This window comes from Paramisgurnus dabryanus, chromosome 18 (assembly GCF_030506205.2).
Source record: "Paramisgurnus dabryanus chromosome 18, PD_genome_1.1, whole genome shotgun sequence".
NCBI classification, from domain to species: Eukaryota; Metazoa; Chordata; class Actinopteri; order Cypriniformes; family Cobitidae; genus Paramisgurnus; species Paramisgurnus dabryanus.
In genome coordinates this window covers 30,040,075-30,062,319 of record NC_133354.1, presented here as the reverse complement: position 1 = coordinate 30,062,319, position 22,245 = coordinate 30,040,075, and the positions used below count along the sequence as shown (strand labels likewise).

Genomic DNA, 22,245 nt, shown 5'->3' with positions numbered 1-22,245 from the left:
TTTATTTTAGCTGCGTCACCTTAGCAGCTCCACTCCATCCAGCTGGCTCGCTGGCGCTCGGCAAATGTTCGTTGAAGAGACACTGATGTTTTAAGGATAAAACCGCTTCATGCAGTGTTTTTAACGATTTAATGACCTCGGCTGAATTGTCAGGCACTGATAATAACTTAAACGAGGGGTTGTTCTAGTTCACGTTAATGCTACATATTTGCCATGCTATACATAAATGCTTTAATATCATTAATATAATATCGATAACGCGGTCTGGCCGCCTTTCAGCGCTGTAACACCGGCAACGGTAAATGGCAGTGAGCCCAGCTTTTATTTTGAAAAGAGCTTATTGAGGGGGCGTGGCATTACTTTGAAGCAATACCCCTGATTGGCTGACTACACGCGTGGATCGTAGTGACAAACTCTGCGGAAAGATAGTGCCAAAAAGATCTGTAGACTTGTGCAGAAGGATTCGTGAATGCCCTGTGATCTGCAAACACAGATTCAACACTTGCATGCTGAACTTTGCACAGAGTGTGTAAGAATGTCTTTTTACAATGGTTGGAAAATACAAGTTAGACTGTGTTTGTTTGCAAATTGTGAGGAGGGCATTTGTAGATTTTTTTAATGGAAAACAGCGAAACAGTTGTGCCAAAATTCTGAAAACAAATGCAACACAATCTACAAACAAATAATGACCCTCATGCGCAGACAGATCACTTTGCATTCATTTAAATTCTGTTTGTCAAGTACAAGTCGATGATTTCTATTTGTGAATCATAAAGAGTTGGTTTGCGGATTTTAAATCTATTTGTAAATCGCATTTTATATTTGTATGTCATGAAGAGTCTGTTCGTGGATTTTTATATATTTGTAGATCTCGTTTTACATTTGCGGATCATGAGGAGTTTGTTTGCAGATTTGGAACCTATTTGCAGATTTGTTTCGTGTTTACAAATTGTAGTCTCTTCATTTTCAACGATTATGGCATTATTTTGTCACCAAAGCGAAACAATAGTGTCAGAATTCTGAAAACAAATGTGACACAATCTACAAATAGAAAATGATATTCATCTGCAAAGAAGTCACTTTACATTCATTCAAATTCTGGTTTTCAAGTACAAGTCACTGATTTCTTTTTGTAAATCATGCTTTATATTTGTGGATCACAAAGAGGATTCGTAGATCTTGTTTTACATTTGCGGATCACAAGGACTGTGTTTGTGGATTTTTAATCTATTTGTAGATTGCGTTTTGTGTTTACAAGTTGTAATATCTATTTGTGACTTTTACTCTGTCCATTTTCAATAATATTGGCCTAAAATTACCCCCATATATTCCTATCTTTGTGGGGACAATTGGTCCCCACAACGTGATAATTACCAGGTACACACACACACACACACACACATACACACACACACACATTTTAAACAATACAGTTTAAAGACACATAATAAATGTCTATCTGACATGAGTACTGCCATAGAGAACATATCATGCGATAGACATCTATTTGTTGAATGTCTGCTATATCAACACTGTTTATGTTAGATAAATGTAAACAATATAAAGAATGTGTCTGTAAAGTTTCAGCCCAAAACACACAACAGATCTTTCATTATACAATGTCGAACATGGCCATTTGTGGCTGCAATAAAAAATGTGCTGTTTCTGTGTGTGTCTCTTTAAATCCAAAGAAAGCTTCTGTTCCCCTCCCTTTATGAAAAGTAGCGGGTAGAGTGCTTACACATGTGCTTTGGACTACATCAAAACATGTCTCTAGCAGAAGGTTGAACTATGCGCTCATAAGGCGGAGTCTGTGAGCGGTCATGGGTGGGGCGTAATCAATGTGACATCACATTGCTATGGGATCCCCAACAGCCTGTTTTGTATGACGTTCTCACTGTGTTTTTTTCAAAATGTCTGAGGGTCGCAAGAGAAAAAGTGTCTACGAACTGTATGACAAGAAGAGAAAGGACTATAAATAAAGAAACAAGACCAGAATGTTTATGGGAGACTATTTCACACGCTGGCGTGAGCTAAAAGGACAGGTTGGGCTTCCCACGCGAAGTTTCTTCTGGAAAGGTACATTTTGTCATGCTATTTGGAGAAATCCATTTAAAATCACTGCTAGTAAAAGTTGATGTAAGCTATGATTTGCGATGCTAGCCTGGCACAAGTCACGAACCGCAGAGACACGGTAAACATGCCGAAAGAAACTTGTAAACAGAGCGAAGAGAAGAACTGAGCTCATGCATGCTCTCTCTCTGTCTCGTGCACGCGTTTGACAGGCGTTCCCTCTCGGGAGCATTTTTTAAAAAATATAGAGTGGCGGTTCTTTTAAATAATTCGGGAAAATCCTCCGCTATACCTTTAAGAACAACGCCCAACGAACCACAAGACGAACCCTAGTCGATTGTGGCTCCGTCCTTATTTTCACTTAAAGTGTGGAGTGCTGTGGTTGAGTCCTTGTCTTTATCATGAGTGTGTACACTTGAAAACTTGCAGTGTATTGCTGTGCTTGTGTCGACAAAAGCCACGTCAAGATTAGAGGAGTCGTGGTGATATTAGTGCACGTTGAGGCTGGTGGAGTGCTACCCGAAGGCAGATATATAATTTGGACTTCCTGCATAAATTGTTGGATCCTTTTTGGCTCTGTAAGGGCAAGGGTGAAGTATACCTGCAAACAAGACTAGCGTGAGTAGAAACCCCAAAGTGTATTGCTCTACTTGGATGAAGGGTTGCCGCTATAACTTCAGTGTGAAATAACCATCCTTGTGTGGAGCCTCTTCAAAGGTTCGCCCCTTCTCAGTATCTCTGGAACCGTAAGTGGAGGAGGAGTGAGGGAAGCTTTCGGCTCCGCACGACAATATCCAACGTCCTCTCAACGCACAGGGAGCCTCTGTGAAGGCCGTGTCAAGGCACCTGGCTACTGGAGGTCTGTAAGTCTAGTTACTCACTGTACCGCGGCACCCTTATTGTGAATGCACCACCTAGGAAAGACAGTTTGTGTGGAACCCCTGTACGCTGAGAGATTGTAGGAATATCATAAACATACTTACCTGTTTGTCCTTGTCCACTGTTACGAACCACCAAAATGTAATTTAAACCCCAGTTACCTGTAAAGTATTATTCTGTGTTCACAGCTACAAGCTTTCAGAAGGAGAAAGTACGAGTCCAGATACCTGTGATGTACTTACCTTGTCCACTGCTACGAGTAACCTAAGTGAGAGAAGTCCCAGTCACCTGTAAAGTATTATTCTGTGTTCACAGCTACGAGCCTTCAGAAGGAGAAAGTATGAGTCCAGTTACCTATGAAGTACTTGCCTTGTTGCTGCTATGAGTTACCTAAGTGAGAGTAAATGCCCAGTTACCTGTAAAGTGTCTTTAGTGTCCACAGCCACGAACCTCCAGAGGGAGAAAGTAACAGCCCAGTTACCTGTGAAGTACTCACCTTGCCCATTGCTACGAGGTACCTAAGTGAGAGTAAAGTCCTCGTTACATGTAAAGTGTTATTCTGTGTCTACAGCTACGAACCTCCAGGAGGAGAAAGTAAAGGTCTAGTTACCTGGGAGTTACCTACCCTTGTCCACTGTTACGGGCTGTCCAACTGAAGTGCAAGTTACCCAGGAAGGTGTAGTTCAAGGCACCCTGTAGGGAGACATCAGAGGATTGAGTTTACTACCAGACAACTCCACAAAATTAAGTGACAGGTAGCCACTTTTACCGGATCGAATATTGATTGTGTCTCTCTTTTTAATTCTGCCTCCAGGCGAAGAGGAGGGCGCCACGGGTTCAAGAGACCAAGGAAAAAAAGCCTCGTTCCCTCGAGGTGGAAACTATTAAGGGGCGTGACTTGTTACATCTGTGGTCTGCTCCAACCTGTGACATACACTGGCCTGGAGGTGGCTGCCAGCATACACAGGTTTGTTCCTCAACACCCTGACATCATGCATAGACACAGGATCTTCATCAAAATAAAGCTGCAGAATTACCACAGCTGTGTCGAGATGGCAATAAATATGTGACAGTTTGTTAGAAAACTACATTTGAATAAAGTTTTGTTTCATAGGTTATGGAGTACTAAATGTTTTAATTTATTGTGATGGTTTATTCATGCTTTCTGTTTTGTAAGTAAATGAAATAATTTCATTGTTTAATAATTGCTTGACTGAAAATCTATATTTACATCACCAGCATTTGTCTAGTTTGTATTCAATCACAGCTGTCATCACATTACATATTATATTACAATTACTGTAGCTTGTTTTACTCATTTATGTCCACTAAAAAAATGTGTAATATAAACAATTATGCCACTGGGCTGTTGAATTCCGCTTGAATGTCCGCTTCAGGTCTTGCCGCATAACCACTTTGGGTGTGCATTATTTTCTAATAATCCAACGGCCCATCCTTACCTATTGGTCAGCATTTTTTATTATTATTGTGCATAACTGTTTGGGGTGCCGTGCATTGTAATTTTGGGGTATCTTAGAGATATCTTAATTTTTAAGTATTTATATGAGTACAAAACCAACATTCTTCTCTTCCCAAAGGCGAGAGTTTCAAGCAGCTTCTTGACCTTGTCTTTGTCCAGACATTTTTACCATTGCAAACACAGACTGAGACCGTATAAAGTAGGGTTGTCAAGTTACTGATGCAATCAGGTGTTAATGCACCTGTCCCTCATACAAGCGCATACATTTATATGCCTGTTATTACGCTTGTTTATCTTCATGCTTTGCCACAAAAAACGACAGGTGGAAGAGATCACATGAACGTCAACATGGCGGATGATGTCCATACTTAACGCAATCAGGTAATAATGTACATACTCTTTAATACTTGTTAAGTACTTATTAAAATGAAGTACCTACTTAGAGAGTAGGCCTATGCGAGTATTCGGATTCAGCCACACATTGAGCTATTTTCTTGTTTCAGGGCTAAAGCTGACTCAAAACATGCACAATTGTGGAAACAAATATTTCCTACATGTGTTCAAGTCATCGAATGTCTGTTTGCAGACATTTATCAAACATCAGCTTAAAGGAAAATATTGAGCCCTGATCCTCTGTGGATTCATTTCAATACAAATCTGATCATTGAAGCTTAAATTTAATCTGCTGTCAAGCAATGGCTCTGCACAAGAAATCCACAGACTGTAAACAACCATGAGCAGAACCTTTCTTTCTCTTTGATTTTTTTATCTCACCTCTGGTGAAGATGTGAAATTATTGCGCCTGAAATATTCAAAGTTGTCAAATATTTTCAGTCCCAATAATAAGCATCAAGTCACGTGGCTTAACTAGAGTCACTATAATGATGTAAAAATTAGGACATTTGTTGAACAAGTGAGGTACAGGAGTGTGATGATGTCAGATGTTTATTGTCTGGAAGTCGTTATAAAGGAAAATAACAACAGCATTCACAGCAGCCTTTCCTAACCCTGGAGATTTTCCTAATAAGGGCAATGTTTTGAATAGCAAACCACAAATATTTAACAAACCAATAAAGCAATGAAACATTTATGGGCAAGAGACCTTTAGATATTTTAAGTTAAATGCTAAAACATATAATTTGACAGGCGGTTTTATCTTGAAATAGCACCACGACTGGTCTTACATATCAGGTCTAAAAACCAGGTCTACCCTGTAAATCAGGTCCACACAGGAAGCCGACGGTCATGTCTAATGAGTGCACAATACAGAAATATATTTGAATAGTAAATAAAACATGAAGGATATTATAAAAAGAACAAAGAAAACATGTATTTCCTAAGGATCCTTGTTCATAGCATCATCTCTTGTTTATCAAGTCAGACAATCAATTGTTTGATTGACAGTCCTGTAAATAGTGTGTTGTTTGAGATTATGTTGTTATTATAAACCTACAGTATAATAATGCAGTGTGCATGAATGAATTTGACTGAAATGCAGTGAAATGCTTTGCTCTGAGAAGATGCCTCAGGCTAATCCTGCCCAAACAAACCAACCAATGAACAAACAGAAGCATTGACATGAGACACACAATGACCTGGGTTCCTTTTGTGGTTTTATGGCCTTCACCTTTTCATTTATTACCATGTTGCAATAGCAGTACAATACATTCATGAACAGTTCATTCCTCCAGCAAACAAAAACCAGAGAGCTCGAACAAAGAGCACATTGAGAGATTAAGAAGCGGACTTTAGGATTCATTGAATGAATGCTGTTTTTCTTTCTCACGCTTTCTCTGTGCAGTTTTCCTCAGCGTTCTTACATAAACTCACTTCTCCTCATTTCTGTTCCCTGCTGTCATACAAACAACATTTAGTTACGTTAATAGACCTCATGGAAATAAAGAGTTCAGTTTAGTGATTAGATATACAGTAAGTAAAGAAAAATGTGTCAGAGTTCTTGTGTTATCGATGTGAAATCTATATCACATGTGCTAATATAAGAAGAGTGATGATGAAGATCAGGACACATTATTAAACCACACAACTGCTTACCAAACTTAAAGGGATACTTCACCGATTTAGCATTCACCTTTGTATCTGTAGAAACCCGGCAGTATTACTGAATGACCATGTTTCCCTCCCTCATTTCCCCCTGAGAGGAGCGATATCTGCATTTTGGTTCTGCAAAAAAGTCCTCCGATGATGTAATATGACGATTTTTGCATCATCGGAGGACTTTTTTGCAGAACCAAAATGCAGATATCTCTCCTCTCAGGGGGAAATGATGGAGGGAAACATGGTCATTCAGTAATACTGCCGGGTTTCTACAGATACAAAGCTGAATGCTAAGTCGGTGAAGTATCCCTTTAACACAAAATATTGATTTTAGATGGATTTTATTTGAACATTTTACTGGCGTTTATGTGAAAAGAAAGACATGACACTAACAAAAATGTTTGACCACAGTATGGAAAAATGTAATATCCACAGTCATTCTGAAAGTCTTTGAATGTTTAAAACCTCATTGTAATGGTGCAGTCATTTCTTTGTGGTTTAGTGTGATTATTTCTCTAAGCTCAGCATTATTGTGTTCGAACAGTGTGTTGCTGGAGAAGAAAAACTCATCTAAAAGGGTTTAGTTGTGTAACTACTGTATATAAATATTTCGCGAATAGTTCCCGAAAATAATGCCCTGCTATTGAAACTTACCAAGGGGACTATTTTCAGGCGCTGCGTAATATCATTCGCCTGCTGAAGCCATGTTACGGCAGCAAAGTCCTTAATTATTACGCCAGAATGAGAGTATAGTTCCTAGCCATATCTGCCTAGAAAATCACAACTTTTAATTTTCCGTCGGTCTTAGTACACGATGTAACTATAGAAGAGTCAAGTTTTAAATAGGACAAATATTGAAACTCTTTGGTTATTTTTGAGCGTGATGCTAATGGACTAATCAGATTCAATGAATTATGCTAAGCTATGCTAAAGGGGAGCTGGAAAATGAGCCTATTTTAACCTATCGACGCGCACTAGTTCAGGTGCGGGATGACCTCAGTTTTTTTTAACGCTGCTAACAATATCTATAGCCTACTGTCTACAAACATTAATAATATTAACATTACTATATATCGTTTAAAAGTCTACGGGTTTAGCTTCAGTGTATGGTCTCTGTTTTGAGATGCAGACGTTCTAGCATCATAAATGTAGTATTTTGTGACAGAAGTCCAGATGACAACATGCAAAATATGAACGTGACTTCTTACCTTTATGTTGATATGACGATCGCAAGTCGAATCCAGTCTGTTTCAGATGTGTGAATAATCCATGTAAATCGTCTAATACAATACATTCAATGACCATTTTTGTACACAAATGCGTATAATCCGTGAAATATAGATATATAGTCTGTTGTTTACATCAGATTTCGCATGAACGTCTTGTTATAGAATATAATATACAATCTGAGGACTATTTACGTCGTAACACTTGTATATGAGATTACACTCGCGTTCAAACCCGCGTTCAAACTTTGTTTTACTAAACAGTGCTGTCAAATATCGTGACGTCATCTGACTCGCGCGTTCCTCCAATGACTTCATGGAAATAATGATAGACAGAATGTGGAGCCAATTAGATAACGAATCCAACAATCTTTGTGTGACGTTTTATTTTCGTATTATTTTTGTGGAAACTGCATTTTATACGCTAGCATAAGGATAAATAATAATAAGAACGAACGTGTATTCATGTAAACAAAAGACTTTTGGGGCTGACTGGCACTTAGAAAAGGCACTAGTCTTACAAAAAGAATCTTGCAAGAACCTCATTTTTGGGCCTATTGACCTCAAATGTGAAACATAACTTCTTGAGACTTGTGGCTTTGGCATCATTGCATTTTTAGGTTTCACACACATATTTATCATTAAGATTTTTTGTATTAAAAAAGATGTTATGCAAAAATAAAAATGTATTACAATGTACTTCAGCCTCTCTAACTTTTTTAATTTTTAACTTAAAATAATTTTGAAACATGGAAAATGAAGCTCATAGTTATGCTTATATTCTAAATGGTTTAGTAAAAACAACCCTTTTAGTGAAAGTAAGTCTTTTCATGGTTTTGGCCAGTGTGGGGGTGCTTTTCAAGAGGTAAAAAAAGTGGAGTGTTCCTTTAAACAGACAGCCATATGTGAAACTAGAATCAGGAGATTCTGGTTAATATTATAATAATCTTCTTTCCTTTATTTAAATGTCTTCTCTGTAGGGGTTTTCTTAGACAGCATATTAGATTTTGGATGTAGTTATGGGGAGATTCTGGTCAAGATTTAAACCTGAAGTCAAGTATATTAGGTTTTACGATTAACTTAGAAAGGAATGAGAGTTCAATAAATATTTGTTCCTGCAAGGCACACTTTTAAAATAAATGTGCTTAACAGGATTCTTCACAGCGATGTCAAAGAAGAACCATTTTTAGTTCCTCAAAGAACTATTTAGTCAAAGGTTCTTTAAAGAACTACTATTCTTTTATACATTTTTATAATCCCTTTAAGAAACCCTTTCGGGAGACAGAAAGGTTCTTTAGATATTAAAGGTGCTTTAAAGAACCATTTAGACAGAAAAGCATCATGAATCAGCTTTATTTTTAAGAGTGCAGTAAGACAAGTAAATGAATGTTGGTTAAATGACTACATTTCCATGACTTATTGACCGCTCTTTTTCAGTCTCAACCATTTTTCCTGTTATGTTATTGCACAAAAAAAATAAAAGTTTATTGTCTTTCATTTAAAGTAAATCAAGTTTGTTAAGTGTAAACTAAGATTTGCATTCCTGCCTTTCACAGAAAAAGGTGCTTTCAGTTGTATTGTACAAGACAGTATATCCTAAAAGCAATGAATATGATGCAGTAACGATGATAAAATCCTCAGGGCTATTACTTCTGATGAACCTGTATCTCTTACCTGACAGGAGAAGCTTAGATTTACTTTATTTATAACGCTACAAAAAAGTTACAATGTTGCATTGTTTCAAAGCAGCACGAGGGTTGGCAGCATGAGGATGGGCATTGGGCGGTATCAGAATTGGGATGAACTGTAACCAGATCTTTAGGTCTCAGGTGTCCTCGAGGATGAGACAAGGAGACAAATCACACTGATATTAGCGTATAAAGGCTGCTCAAATGTAATGTTAAAGCCATGCAGTACAATGGATGTGTGTTTTCGGTTGTAACAATCTTATTTGGGCCACACAATAAAAATAAAGGGGATCCAGAGCCAAGTGTATTTTGAGCTTGTAAGCAAATATCACAAATACAAAATGTTAGCAAAACATTGCAAAGCATTGCATTTTTAATCTCTCAAAGCATCACTTTTAAATGAAGTTAATCTTTCACCAGTCAAAGTAGTTTGTGTCCAATAACATTAATTAAAATTATACTTAAAATTTGTAAAATAACAAACATTATCTGTCAATTAACAGCTCGACTGTTGTTTTAATTATTATGTCATTAATAACAAAATACAAAAACAATGTTTTATACAATATTATTTATACAGTATTTTTTTTATTACATTTTCATTTACAATAAATATGTGTAGTTGTTGTATTATGACCATACTAACAATTTAACATGAAAAAAAACTAAAATGTCAAATAATGTTTTATAATTTAATTTATTGTTAAAAGTGTATAGGGTCACTTAAGAATATGTAATATTGATTGGTGAAACAGACGACCATCTTAAGGCGGGGTGCGTTATTTTTGAAAAGCCAATCAGCAGTAAGGGGCGTGTCTACTAACCGACATCGTTGCCTGGGTTGCGTATGTGTTGGGCAGGTCTATCAAAACAAGGTCCAGAGTTTATTGGGCGGGTTTGTTTTGGTAATTTTAAATATCATCATTGGCTTTCAGTGATAATGCACCCTGCCTTAAGGTATTTTTCACCTTTCTCAACCAAACTTAATCATCACTGAAAGGTGCAAAACCCAGTAAACATGTGAGATCATGCAATGACAGTCCAGTCTCACGAAATTTCGTTTTATATTCACATATTTTTTTATTCTTTTTTCGTGATATTATCACGAATTTGATAATCACGTATTGGTTACTCAACTGTTTTGTCCTATTTTCTTACCATTGTCGCTTCGGTTTAGGGTTAGATTTACATAAAATGACATCCTTAGCCAAACCCAACTCTAACCCCAATGCCAGGCGACATTTAAAAAAATAAATCAGAAAAAATTGTATAAACCAATGTATATAGTGACATTCTAATGCAAGCACCAAATCTAACCCTAAACTGAAGCGACAATGGTTTAAAAAAAGAAAAAAAAGCAGTTGAGTAACCAATACGTTATAATCACACGAAAACAGGAATTCGTTATACGATCACGAAAAAAAACGCGGAAATTCGTGATAATATCACGAAAAAAGAATCAAAAAAATATGTGACTATATCACGAAACTTTGTGAGACTGGGTAGGCAATGATCATAGTGACGTCACACCATTCTCATACTGTGAGTAATATACAAGCTCATTGTAAATTCAAAATGTTGAGTTCTTGGTATAAGTGTGCTTTATATATCATATCAAATATTAAGACATGGCATAAAGAAGCCTATAAATAAATGGTTAGAGAGTCAGACTTGTTTGTAGCCCAAAAGTTGTTGGTTCGATTGCACAGCTGGCAGGAAGTGACTTAAGTGTTTGGGTGTTGCAGTGATAGTTGTCTGGTTTTTGTGTCTGTGTGTGTTCATGACTCACAGTGAATGGGTAAAATGCAAAGACAATCATGTCTCTTTCACTTTTTCTTGAATTAGTCACTTAATTGAATGTGTTTGATTATAATAATCTGGGAAAAATCTGTAAAAAAAAAAACATTATTTGGCTGCAGAACTTTTAAAGAAAAAGTCTGTGAAATGATTGTTTTTGGACTTTATTTAGAAAAAAGTTTGACTTTTTTTTTACGCAAGTTTGCCAATCATTTGACTGTTTTTTAAGATTTTTTTTACAGTGCATCTGTGGCAGAGCAACGGGCACTAAGCGTGCTCCTGTCAATCATGTATAGTCCAGATCATCCACTGCACAGCACCATCTCCAGGAAGAGGAGCAGCTTCAGTGACAAGCTGCACTCGCTGCCCTGCTCCTGAGGAGGTCTTTTCTCCCCCATGCCATTTGGCTCTTTAAGTCCACACTGGGGGGCAATAAATGCTTACTTTCCTCCTTTTTATCTCTTACATTGACTTTTTATAGCACTCACTTACACTCACAGCAAAGTCCTGTTTTGGCACAGCTGACATATCTAAGCATTACATTGTTATTCCTAAAGCAGAGCGAACATCAAAGGTGAGTAACTGATAGATGACATCTGCATCTATGTAGTTCATTATTATAAAAACGGTTTACATTCTGTGATACGGGAGCAATACAAAACACTTTATATAGGGAATAGGGATGATCACTTCCAATAGGTATTCTCTCCATATGTGACGGACAATCAGTCGGAATGCGCAGGGGCTAATTACAACAGGCAAAACAATTAAATAAATGTTGGTGTTCACAAACATAAGATTATTAAGCTCTCTTCTAGTGATCCTGATGCTCCAAAGAATAATTACACATCTAGAATTATTTAAATTTGCACGTTTTCTGAGAGTTTTTATGATGCACTGTGACACTGATGTGAACGATTCTACATTTATGTATAAAAAAAAGGACGAATCGACTTATAAAATACATGCATTACATATTAATAATCTGATGTAAATCTGTAATAAAGTCAAAGGAACGTCCAAAAGAAAATAAAGTGCGGGACTTCATTGATTTATATTGAAAGATATATGATTGCGTAACGCCCACTGACACCGTGTGCCTCCCCCGCAGGAGTCATAGCCCCCCCTTAGAAACGTCCTGGCGCTGGTATCACCATGTTTTGAAAAAAGGTAAAGCTGGGTATTATCAGCATTACAATAAAAACTTATACTAATAATGTGTCCAAGAGGAAGCATATGAAGCGAGAAGAGGATGGGGCCTAGAACTGATCCCTTTGCTAGCAGAGACGAAACACAGGGGAGGGATGGCGGGTCAGGGCCTTGTATTGGCAAAGAGCCTGGACACCAGGGCAGAACCGGGGGAGGAGGAAGCTAGGGTAGAGCCATAGACCATGGAAGAGCCAGTGATGGTCACAAAGCTGGAGACCAGAGAAGCTATGCTAAGCCATGGCTGTGTCCCATCTAGCTAGAACCGCTGTTTTCATCGTAATCCCACCCCTAATTCTAAACCCAACATCTTGCAAGATTTAGGCAGTAGTTATATGCCATCTACCCAAAATCAAGTTCAGACCATCTTGACCGTGACAATAAGTAGGCTACAGGGGACTTAGGTTCAGCCATCTTGGCCATCCTCAGACAGCGGCAGTTAAAGGGATTTAAATTTGGCTAAATAGTGTGGGAACGATGTGATAAATAAAGTTATTTGTTTTTAAAATTGGGAGTTGACTCTGAATGGCCTCAGTGAGTCATCTTTTTGAATCTCATGTACGTAATTTATTTTTATCATCTCCGCCTGTCCTGCCCGCAAGAAACTCTGACCCACGCTCAGACACATCAGCTATTTTGTGTGGTTTGCATCATGCAGAAAAGATGCTGTGTTGCGCGTTGGGAAAGGAAATCCGGATTATTTCCACTTCCAAAGGATAATTACATTTGTATCATGTGAAGTACTCAATAAATTGGCTTGAGACGCGATTCTGTGGAAAGATTAACAAAGAATGAGAACTGTGTGAAAACTTTATGTACTAGTAAGTCAGTGCTACAGTCTCTCTCTCCCTCGCGCTCAAGATCTAGATCTCTCTCTCTCTGAGGATGAATACTAGCAGGAGACCACCAAGCCTGCCCAGTCATTGAAATCTATACTACACAAAGAAAAAAAGAGGTTGCAACACAGGTTTCCCCATGAGCCTGTGAGTTTAGGCATCCATCGTCAAAACCTTGTGACGTGACATGCCCCAAGAGTGGGACCCAAGGTGAGAACCGGGGTCTGTCCACATAGAAAGGGTACTAATGCCCTTTATGCTTCCTGGGTCCTATTTTAGTGTTTGACTTTTGTCTATTCCATTAGACTGGTTTCACATACGTGCTTCAGACACGGTCACACAGAGGTGTTCCCAAAGCATCATTATGGAGACACAGGGCCAGTTCCCCTTAAAAGGGAACCTCTGGACAAAGCAAAACAAACAATATAACATGAGGTTCAGCAAAGAGGTTCACCTCTTATAAGGAAAAGAAATGAATAAATTCACACTGAGACGTAGAACATAAATGTTCCTCAACAAGGGTATCCAAGATGAATGCATGGAGATATCAAACACTCCCGGCTAACACAGGTATATCTTAATCACACTTCCTTCTTCCCTTTATTCTCTGGCATAGAGTAATTTACCTGATAATGACTCCCCAGTGCCCTTTAAGCGCAGCGAGTAAAATTACAACTTACATTGAGCAAAGAATACATGTAATTAATAATAATTATAATTAATAATAATAATACTTTGTTACATTTATATAGCGCTTTTCTGCAGCACTCAAAGCGCTTTACGATATGTAAGGGGGATTCTCCTCAACCACCACCAATGTGCAACATCCACCTGTGCAGCCTTGCGCCAAAACACCCACCACACACGCGCTTATATTGGAGAGGAGACTGATATAGCCAATTAGTATGAGGGATGATTAGTAGGCCAATGGGCAAGTTTTGCCAGGATGCCGGGGCACACCCCTACTCTTTTACAAAGGACATCCTGGGATTTTTAACAACCACATAGAGTCAGGACCTCGGTTTAACGTCTCATCGGAAGGACGGTGCTTTTTGACAGTATAGTGTCCCCTTTACTATACAGGGGTGTTAGGACTCACACAGACCACAGGGTGAGCACCCCCTGCTGGTCTCACTAACACCTCTACCAGCAGCCACCTGGTTTTTCCAGGTGGTCTTCCATCCAATGTAACAGTTTACTGGAACTGCAACAATACGGCTATATACTGCATGATGTTCTCAAACTGTCTCTTTAATGGTGGGGTAAGTGTTTTTTGGTAAACATTGTTGAAATTTCAAATCACCAAAGCAAACATGCCCATAGCCACAAAAAATCTGGACCCTCTTTTGATAAACCCGCCCCACACATACATACACAACCCAGGCAACGACTTTGATGGATTTTGCTGCGCCATGTAGTATCATTCCACATACAACAACTTGTAAACGGTGCTCCTTCTCCACACTTGTAAACATTGGAGCGGTAGTTTTGCAGACGCTAAGCTAGTGTATACAAACACTGCAAAGTTTTTCCTCTTTTAAACAGAGAATTGCATCATGAAAGGAAGTCATATGACGTGTATAAGTAAAACAACTTCTGTTGTACTTGACTTGATTTCATCCATCGAGAACTGATTGGATCGTTGGAAGTTGGGCCATGTTGCTAATTGCTAATTTGCCAGGTAGAAACAAGTCTCAGATAGACCTGCCCTCACACAATTTCTCATAACAGGAAATCAAGAGGGGTCGTTTCGAGGAGGGAAGGAGGTTAAAGTTTTATTAGATTAGAAGGGCACATTAATTAAAAACAAATAATGAAGTGCAAAGATAAAAAATTTATTTAAAAAAAACTACAATATTCTATAAAAAGTTTTTTATTTTAATTCTAAGGTGACCCAAGTGAAAAAGTACCGAGCCCTAAGGTGACTTTGGTGTTAATAAATCTAAAGTTTAGTTTCATGTGCTCACGTGAAACTTTCATGTGCTCATGCGAAACCTTCATGTGCAGAATTATTTTTTAACGTTTAGTTTTGCGTGCTCACGTTAAACTTTTGCGCAAGCGAAAGCTACACACGTGCGGTAGTTTCACAAGCGCACGCGAAAGTTTAACTTCCATAGTGTACTTAAAAAGTGCTCTATTTTCGCACATTAATTTTGTACTTAATTTACTAACATTTCTAAAATGTACAAAAAATTTATTTTATAAATGTATTTTTACACTTGTAGTAAACCCATCTTTGTATGAAAGGTTTTTATTAAATGTATTAAACTTTATGAAACAACTTTGCTGAAACACAGTGGTGTCCGGTGACTTCTTTTTCAAGAGCGCACAATGCAAAGTTTATCACAACATGTATTTAGACCATTGTGTGTGGCTCTTCGTGTCAAAATATGTGTTCGGCATGTCATGTAAACGTATGTGCATCACACCTCATGTCAAAGTACAAGCCTGCTGCAGACCCTTCGAAGGGGTTTGTGATTAAAGAGATGCTCACATTTGCCAGATAGGACTACTCACATAATCTCCTGTGTGATAGTGTTAAGTGTCTTGTCTACAGAACGTGAGCATCTCTTTTATCATAAACACTTTCGATGTGTATGCAGCAGGCACATATTTTGAAATGACGCATGGTTCACATATTTTGAATTTGAGCCTCTCGGAAGAGAAGTCACCAGCCGCCACTGCTAAAAATGTCTTAAATTGTAAAATATTAAGCCCTAAAGATTAAATACTAATACAAATTTTTGTATTTCAATATCAAAACTATTCAGAATACAGATATCATCTTATAAGTCCAAGGTGGTGAAGGGTCAAAAGAGTAAGGCAAATTTGAATACTAATGTCATGGCCAATTTAATTTGTGGTTAACATGGTTTAATAATAGTAACCATGTGTTTAATTTCTAGTAAAACCATAGATCAGGGAATTACTGCAATGTTACAATAACATACAGTAGATCATGATAGTTAACTGGCTGCATACCACAACTCATTAAGACTTCTTTGACGAATGTCTCATCTACGCCAAAAGCTTCATCCGGCAACATACGTTTTTCGCAAGGCTTGCCGTGCACTCTTATACTGAATGAGGAAACCCCTTGAGCACTTAAAACATCCCCTGACATATGTTTCTCCAGTATTTGGACTCTCTTCTCTAGATTTTGCCTAATGATTGAAGTCAGATTCTTGTCTGACAATTGGGTGAATTTATTTGATGGTGTAGGAAGACATTGCCTGTGACATCCAAACAGTAAAGATATTCCCTACCAGTTATAACCAAGATTCAACCAATGCTTCCACCCAGTAGCTGTGCTACTGAGAACTGTTGGTGGGAAAATGCAGAAATCTGTAGTTTCTGTCTGTCACATTTTTGCAAAAATAAATGAAGACAATGACATAATGACTCCAATAATTCAGTCTTCAGAGCGCTGGCCTTCATGACAATGAACTAAACTCATAAATGAACAAACTGTCAGTGCATTGTGCTTCAGTTTACTCAGTAAAGGATTAAATTGCAGGGTCAGCTAAACATTCTATAAACTGAATGACAAGGAAAAGAAAAAAATACTCATTGTTAGCAATATTAATGACTACAGACTAAAACGCCTATAATAAATAATTAAAATAACACTTTAATACATTATTATTTAAACAAGTTTGTAAAGAGCCAGTGTTTTGCATATTGTGTGTGTGTGTGTGTTTTCTGGTCCTCCCCGCCCTGATCTCAGTTCAGCTCCTCCTCCTTCTCTCTCTCTCCTTCTCTCTCTTTCTCTCTCTCTCTCTCCCTTTCTCTCTCAGTGTCGTCAGGTCGTCTCTTGTGTTTGGATGAGCAGTGGATGAGATATCAGAGAAATCTCAGCAGGACTAGAGGATGTCTCGCACAGTGACTCTTAGCGGTTCCTCTCCGTGGGGTTTTCGGCTCGTGGGTGGACGGGACTTTAACACGCCGCTCACTATTTCACGAGTATGTGCCTGTATTTCTTATTCTTTTGTTCACTTCTGTTATAACTATTAGTTATAGTTTGTGTGTGACGCGGTATCTGAACACATAACTAAAGTTTTTCTACAGAAAGAGTCAGGAGCATCCACGCGACACGACGACGCACAAACGCTAGAAACGTTTTGCGTCATGTCGCTTTTAATAACGCATTCGCCTTAAACCCGTTTAATTATCACCATTGTGTTTCACATTACACTCCATAACTAATTTATAACTTTAAAAAAAATATTTTGTATGGTGTGGGAGATCATAAAATGATCTGCATTGCTTTGTTTCACTTCAAAACCTAAAGAGAAAATCAGACACACAACTGTTAACCGTAAGTTTCACATCATGTCAGTTTTATTGCAAACTCAATGTGAGCACTTCAGCTAAAGATCTCGAGGAGACATCTCAGATCTGTTTCATTTTATTTCTGTTTATAAGAAGCACTTAAGATGTGTGTTTTTTATCCTTAAGACATTGATGCTCCTTGAATGAAAAGCTGAATCTGTTCTCATTTACTGCGCATGTCTGATTCATCATCATGACTCAATATCATAAATTTAATGTAATGTTCATGATGTCATTTTAGAAAAGCTTCTGGTTCTCACAGACTTTAATCTGTGCTGTTTCATGTCAATCATCATGCTGTTCAAAATGCTGTTTTTATTTAATACTACAGTGATTGACCTACATCTTTCAGGTGTTTACACACACAAAAAAGTTTCAAAAAGAAAGAAAAATGTCTTGAGCAATCACTTGAGATGTTGAGCAGAGTAAGGAAACATGTGTAATTTGTAAAGATAACAGCCTGATGAAGTCTAAAACTGCTGAAAGACTCATCAACACAAAGAGCTCATGAATGAAACTGATAAAGTGAAGCTACCCCTGAAAGCGTCCATCTGGTGCATGCTGGGATTAATGGATGGAAGTGGGTCAGCTACTGGTTTTGTTAGGAAAATTCTCTGTTAGCCTCAAATATGCCGTTGCAAAGTAGTCTGTTGTTCCAGACTGATCTCACGAGAAATCATACATATTTTACAAGTTGGCGAATTCGTATCAATTCATATGAAGTTAATCGTGCATTGAAATATTGTACAATTCTCATGACAAAACAACAACGTAACCAAACAACTAACCCCGCACCTAACTTTACAGGGGTCAAGGCAAATCGCACCAAAACTTACGAATGTGGGACTCATATCATATGAATTGATACGTATTAGCCAACTTGTAAATTATGTACGAATTCTCGCGAGATAGCGTTGGTTGTTCTCTAGTACAATTAAGATCATTACTTATTATTGAGACATTGCATAGTTATGGTAAACACATGAAGTATTGCTTGTCTTAATGTTGTTTTAGTAGTTACAGACAGTAGTAGGCATATTTACACTTTCTGTAGTAGGGTCTCCTCAGCGTTAAACTATTGACTTGTTGTAAAATGCTGTTGCGTCTGAGGTAATGGTCTGAACATTTGGCATCGTCCCAGTGAATATAAACAGTGACAAGAAGAGAAATGCTTATAAAACCACTGGCAAGTGTAATAGATAACAAATTGTCTAGACTGGCAAATGTTGCCATTCATCAACAGAAACTCACAGTCTCATGTCATACAGCCAGAAAGAGGCCACAAAAAAGCTTGGAGAAGAAACAACTGAGAGTATTTTAATGTCTGTACTAGTGTAAATGTACTAGTGCTCCTATCATCTGTCAGTGTTGTCATACCCATGCTATCCTCGATTTCGATGATTTGTGACTGAGTGTATTCCAAAAAAAAGCATTGGGTCGCTCTTGTGTGATGTCATACTGTATGTTGATCGATTGGTGCAGTGTAGCATGCAGAAGTAGTGTGGTAGCGCCACTGTATTGTTTTTCTATTAAGCTAATTTGTTGGCTTAGGTTATAACATAAAGTTTATAAAATTTATTTCATGACATCATCATTTCACAGTGTCATCAAGCTGTAACTTTTTTAAGGCAACCACTCGCGGTGAAAATGACACATTGTGCCTTTAAAATGAATGCTTTGTTTGTGGTTCATTATTATTTTAAATAAAAACACAGCAAAAAAATAGTACAATGACAAACTAGCCTGTATTACACAAAGAATGCTCTCTTGTTTTTGTTTGTCCTGTCAGTCATCACACTGTTTCAATGTCGTCATGTGACTCCCGCTGATCTGTAAACATTTCTAAACAAGGCTTAAGGATCATATAAGCAAAGCTTGTGCTGTACAAAGCTTCACTTTATTTCTGTAGACAAACCTGACTTTAAACTGTGCAACAAAACGCAGCTCCCAAACTATCTGACCTATAGACACAATTTTGATATCTTCTGAAGGAAGACACTTGGGACTTTATTTAACAAATTTAAGAATAATTTAGGATTTAAAAAGAAAAGGTGTTATAAATGTTTAAATATACACTCAAAAATGTTTGGGTTAAAAACAACTCAATTGGCAACCCGGCGCTGGGTAAATTTTGGGCAGAACACATTGTTGGGTAACACATTTTAACCCAGCAGACTGGGTTGTTGAAAAAACCCAACTTGTAGTCATTTTAATCAATAATGGGATTAATATTCTGGGTTTGTGTTATTCATGCTGGGTTATTTTTTATTGTGTGCTTAATTGTAAATTAAGGCCATTGTGAACACACTGCAAAATAACTACAAACTCTTACATTTTTACAGTTGGCAGTTGCAAAATCATTTAAAGGACTGCTACTGACATCAAGTATAAATATTTTTATTAAATATCATAAATTATGCACATTGAAGTAACAATGTAACAGTGGAACTGAAGTGTTGTGCACGCAATATAATTCTGCTATATAAAAAATATATTATAGTTGTTCCTTAACAGCTTAGAAAATCAGTGGTCTCAAACCCACAGGTAATAATGTATTATGAAATTTGTTTGTCTGTGACGTCACATTCATTACAACATGAGCTGCATGGCACTTCTTCCTCTCAGTGTGCGAGGCAAGGCAGCGTTGCCAGGCCTGCGTCCTTTCAGCTGAGTTCTGAACTTTTAATCTGTTTCCACTAGGGGTGTAACGGTACGCAAAAATCACGGTTCGGTGCGAACCCCGGTTTTGAAGCCACGGTTCGGTTCATTTTCGGTACAGTAAGGGAAAAATGCAAACATTAAACTGCAGGTTGTTTATTACTATAAACTTTTTTTTACAATTTGTTTACACTTTTTTTAAACAGTTTTTATTAAAATATAACATATAAAATATATATAAAATGAAAAAATAATAAATAAAATACTACTGCAAAGTTCTTTTTTACATTATTTTATAACAGAAGGTAACTCTTTTCTTAACCTTCTCTTAAACTTTTTCTACTAAAACCTTGAACTAACAAATTCAATTCCTGAATACATTAATGAACTATTAGCCTACATTTTTGCCACCAAAAATTTTCTGTTTTGATTTATTTTGGATTGTTTAACTCACAGTATTGATTTGGCTATGTACCATCTCTGTATAAAAAATAATATTACTGCTCTATGTGTAACTGCATAGCAAGCAACATGATGATATACTTATTATACACTCATTTTGAGATTAGTGAGCTGCATACATAGCCATCTTTGATCTTTTGCACGTTTATCCTAATCTTTGCTTGTGTCGTCAATGTAAGCTGCCTGTGACTTTACTAACGAACCCCTCCGTAGCCGAGTAACAGCTGAGTAAGCCCGGGTTACAGCTCTTCTCTGTCCCGACCAGCTGATCGCATTGTGACAATGATATGATTGACGTGATGTGCAGATGAAAAATCTGATCACGCATTCCTTATTCTCGCTGTCACAGAAAGCGCGTCTCATGAATGCGTAGCAACGAAAGACGTGCATCCTCTCATGCACTTTTGAAAGAACAAAGCAGCGCGTTGACACGCGTTTAACATGCGCTTTTAGATATGACACGTAAACGTTTACACCAATAATCAAACGGATATACAACTAAGTAAATAAAAATCTTTCTGCGGGCCGAATTATGTTATATGTTTGACAGAAGACTTGCGCTGAACGCGGAGACTTCCGCCACTTAATATGTTCGTGCGGAAACGCACGTATTATGTTCCGCACAGGCGCACACAAAATGCATTCGGCCTTTCGGTGCACGCGTGCACCGTGCCGAAAGCCCTGAACCGAAACGGTCCGGTTCGAATACACGTACCGTTACACCCCTAGTTTCCACAGGTTGATGTTTTTCTGCAGGCTAGATATTGAAGGATTTGGTTGGTTAATTGTTGGTATTTGGGCTGTGAATAGTCATTGGGATGCTTTTGGACTAATTTTGGCCATTGCGCTGGTTTTCTTACTTGGATCTGGCAACCCTTCCCAGATGAAAAAGTAGTACACTCTCATAATGTACTTGAAGTGCTCTATTTTCATGCACTAATTTTGTATTTAATAAAATTTCTTCTTTAGTACTTTTTAAGGTAAGAATATCTAAGTGTACTTAACTGTGCAATTTTAAGACACCATGAATTTAAAGTTCTTAAGATTTTCTTACTAAAGAAGAATTTAAAGTATTTTAAGTACAAAATTAGTGCATGAAAATGGAGCACTTCAAGCACATTATAGACGTGTACTTTTATCACCCAGGTGACAGGACAATGACGGACGCAAAGGCTTAAAAGAACGCTGGTTAATAAAGCTTTCATTTCCTTTAATATAAGTGAGTTTGTATTTCTTTAATTGTTGTTGGGTTTTCATCAAAATAATAATGAACCACAAACTAAGCATCTGTTTTGAAGTAAGGGTTCTTATTACTGTAACAAAGCATGTATATCACTTTCATATCATAATGGCTTATTTATTTTATAATGAATAATGTTAATTCTCATCAAGGTCTAATGTTGAAGATTTAAATGAGTTTATTAATCTGTGGCAACATCACTGAAGACCCATTTTGTTTTGTTTATAATAGATATTTTATAATTTAAGGCGTAAAAATATTAAAATATCAAAAAATATTTTTTAGTTAAACTGTAGTTGTCAGGAATTTTGGC

General features: G+C 37.5%; 1 protein-coding gene across 1 annotated transcript in view; it reads left to right on the top strand.

The window, feature by feature from the left end:
* Positions 1 to 17,012: 17,012 nt before the first annotated feature.
* pdlim4 (PDZ and LIM domain 4) overlaps positions 17,013 to 22,245 on the top strand; it is a 31,844-nt gene continuing 26,611 nt past the window's right edge. The window contains exon 1 of the mRNA XM_065287588.1: positions 17,013 to 17,203. Coding sequence (XP_065143660.1) covers positions 17,111 to 17,203 — 93 coding nt within the window. The 5' untranslated portion in view covers positions 17,013 to 17,110. The remainder of the gene's footprint in view (positions 17,204 to 22,245) is intronic.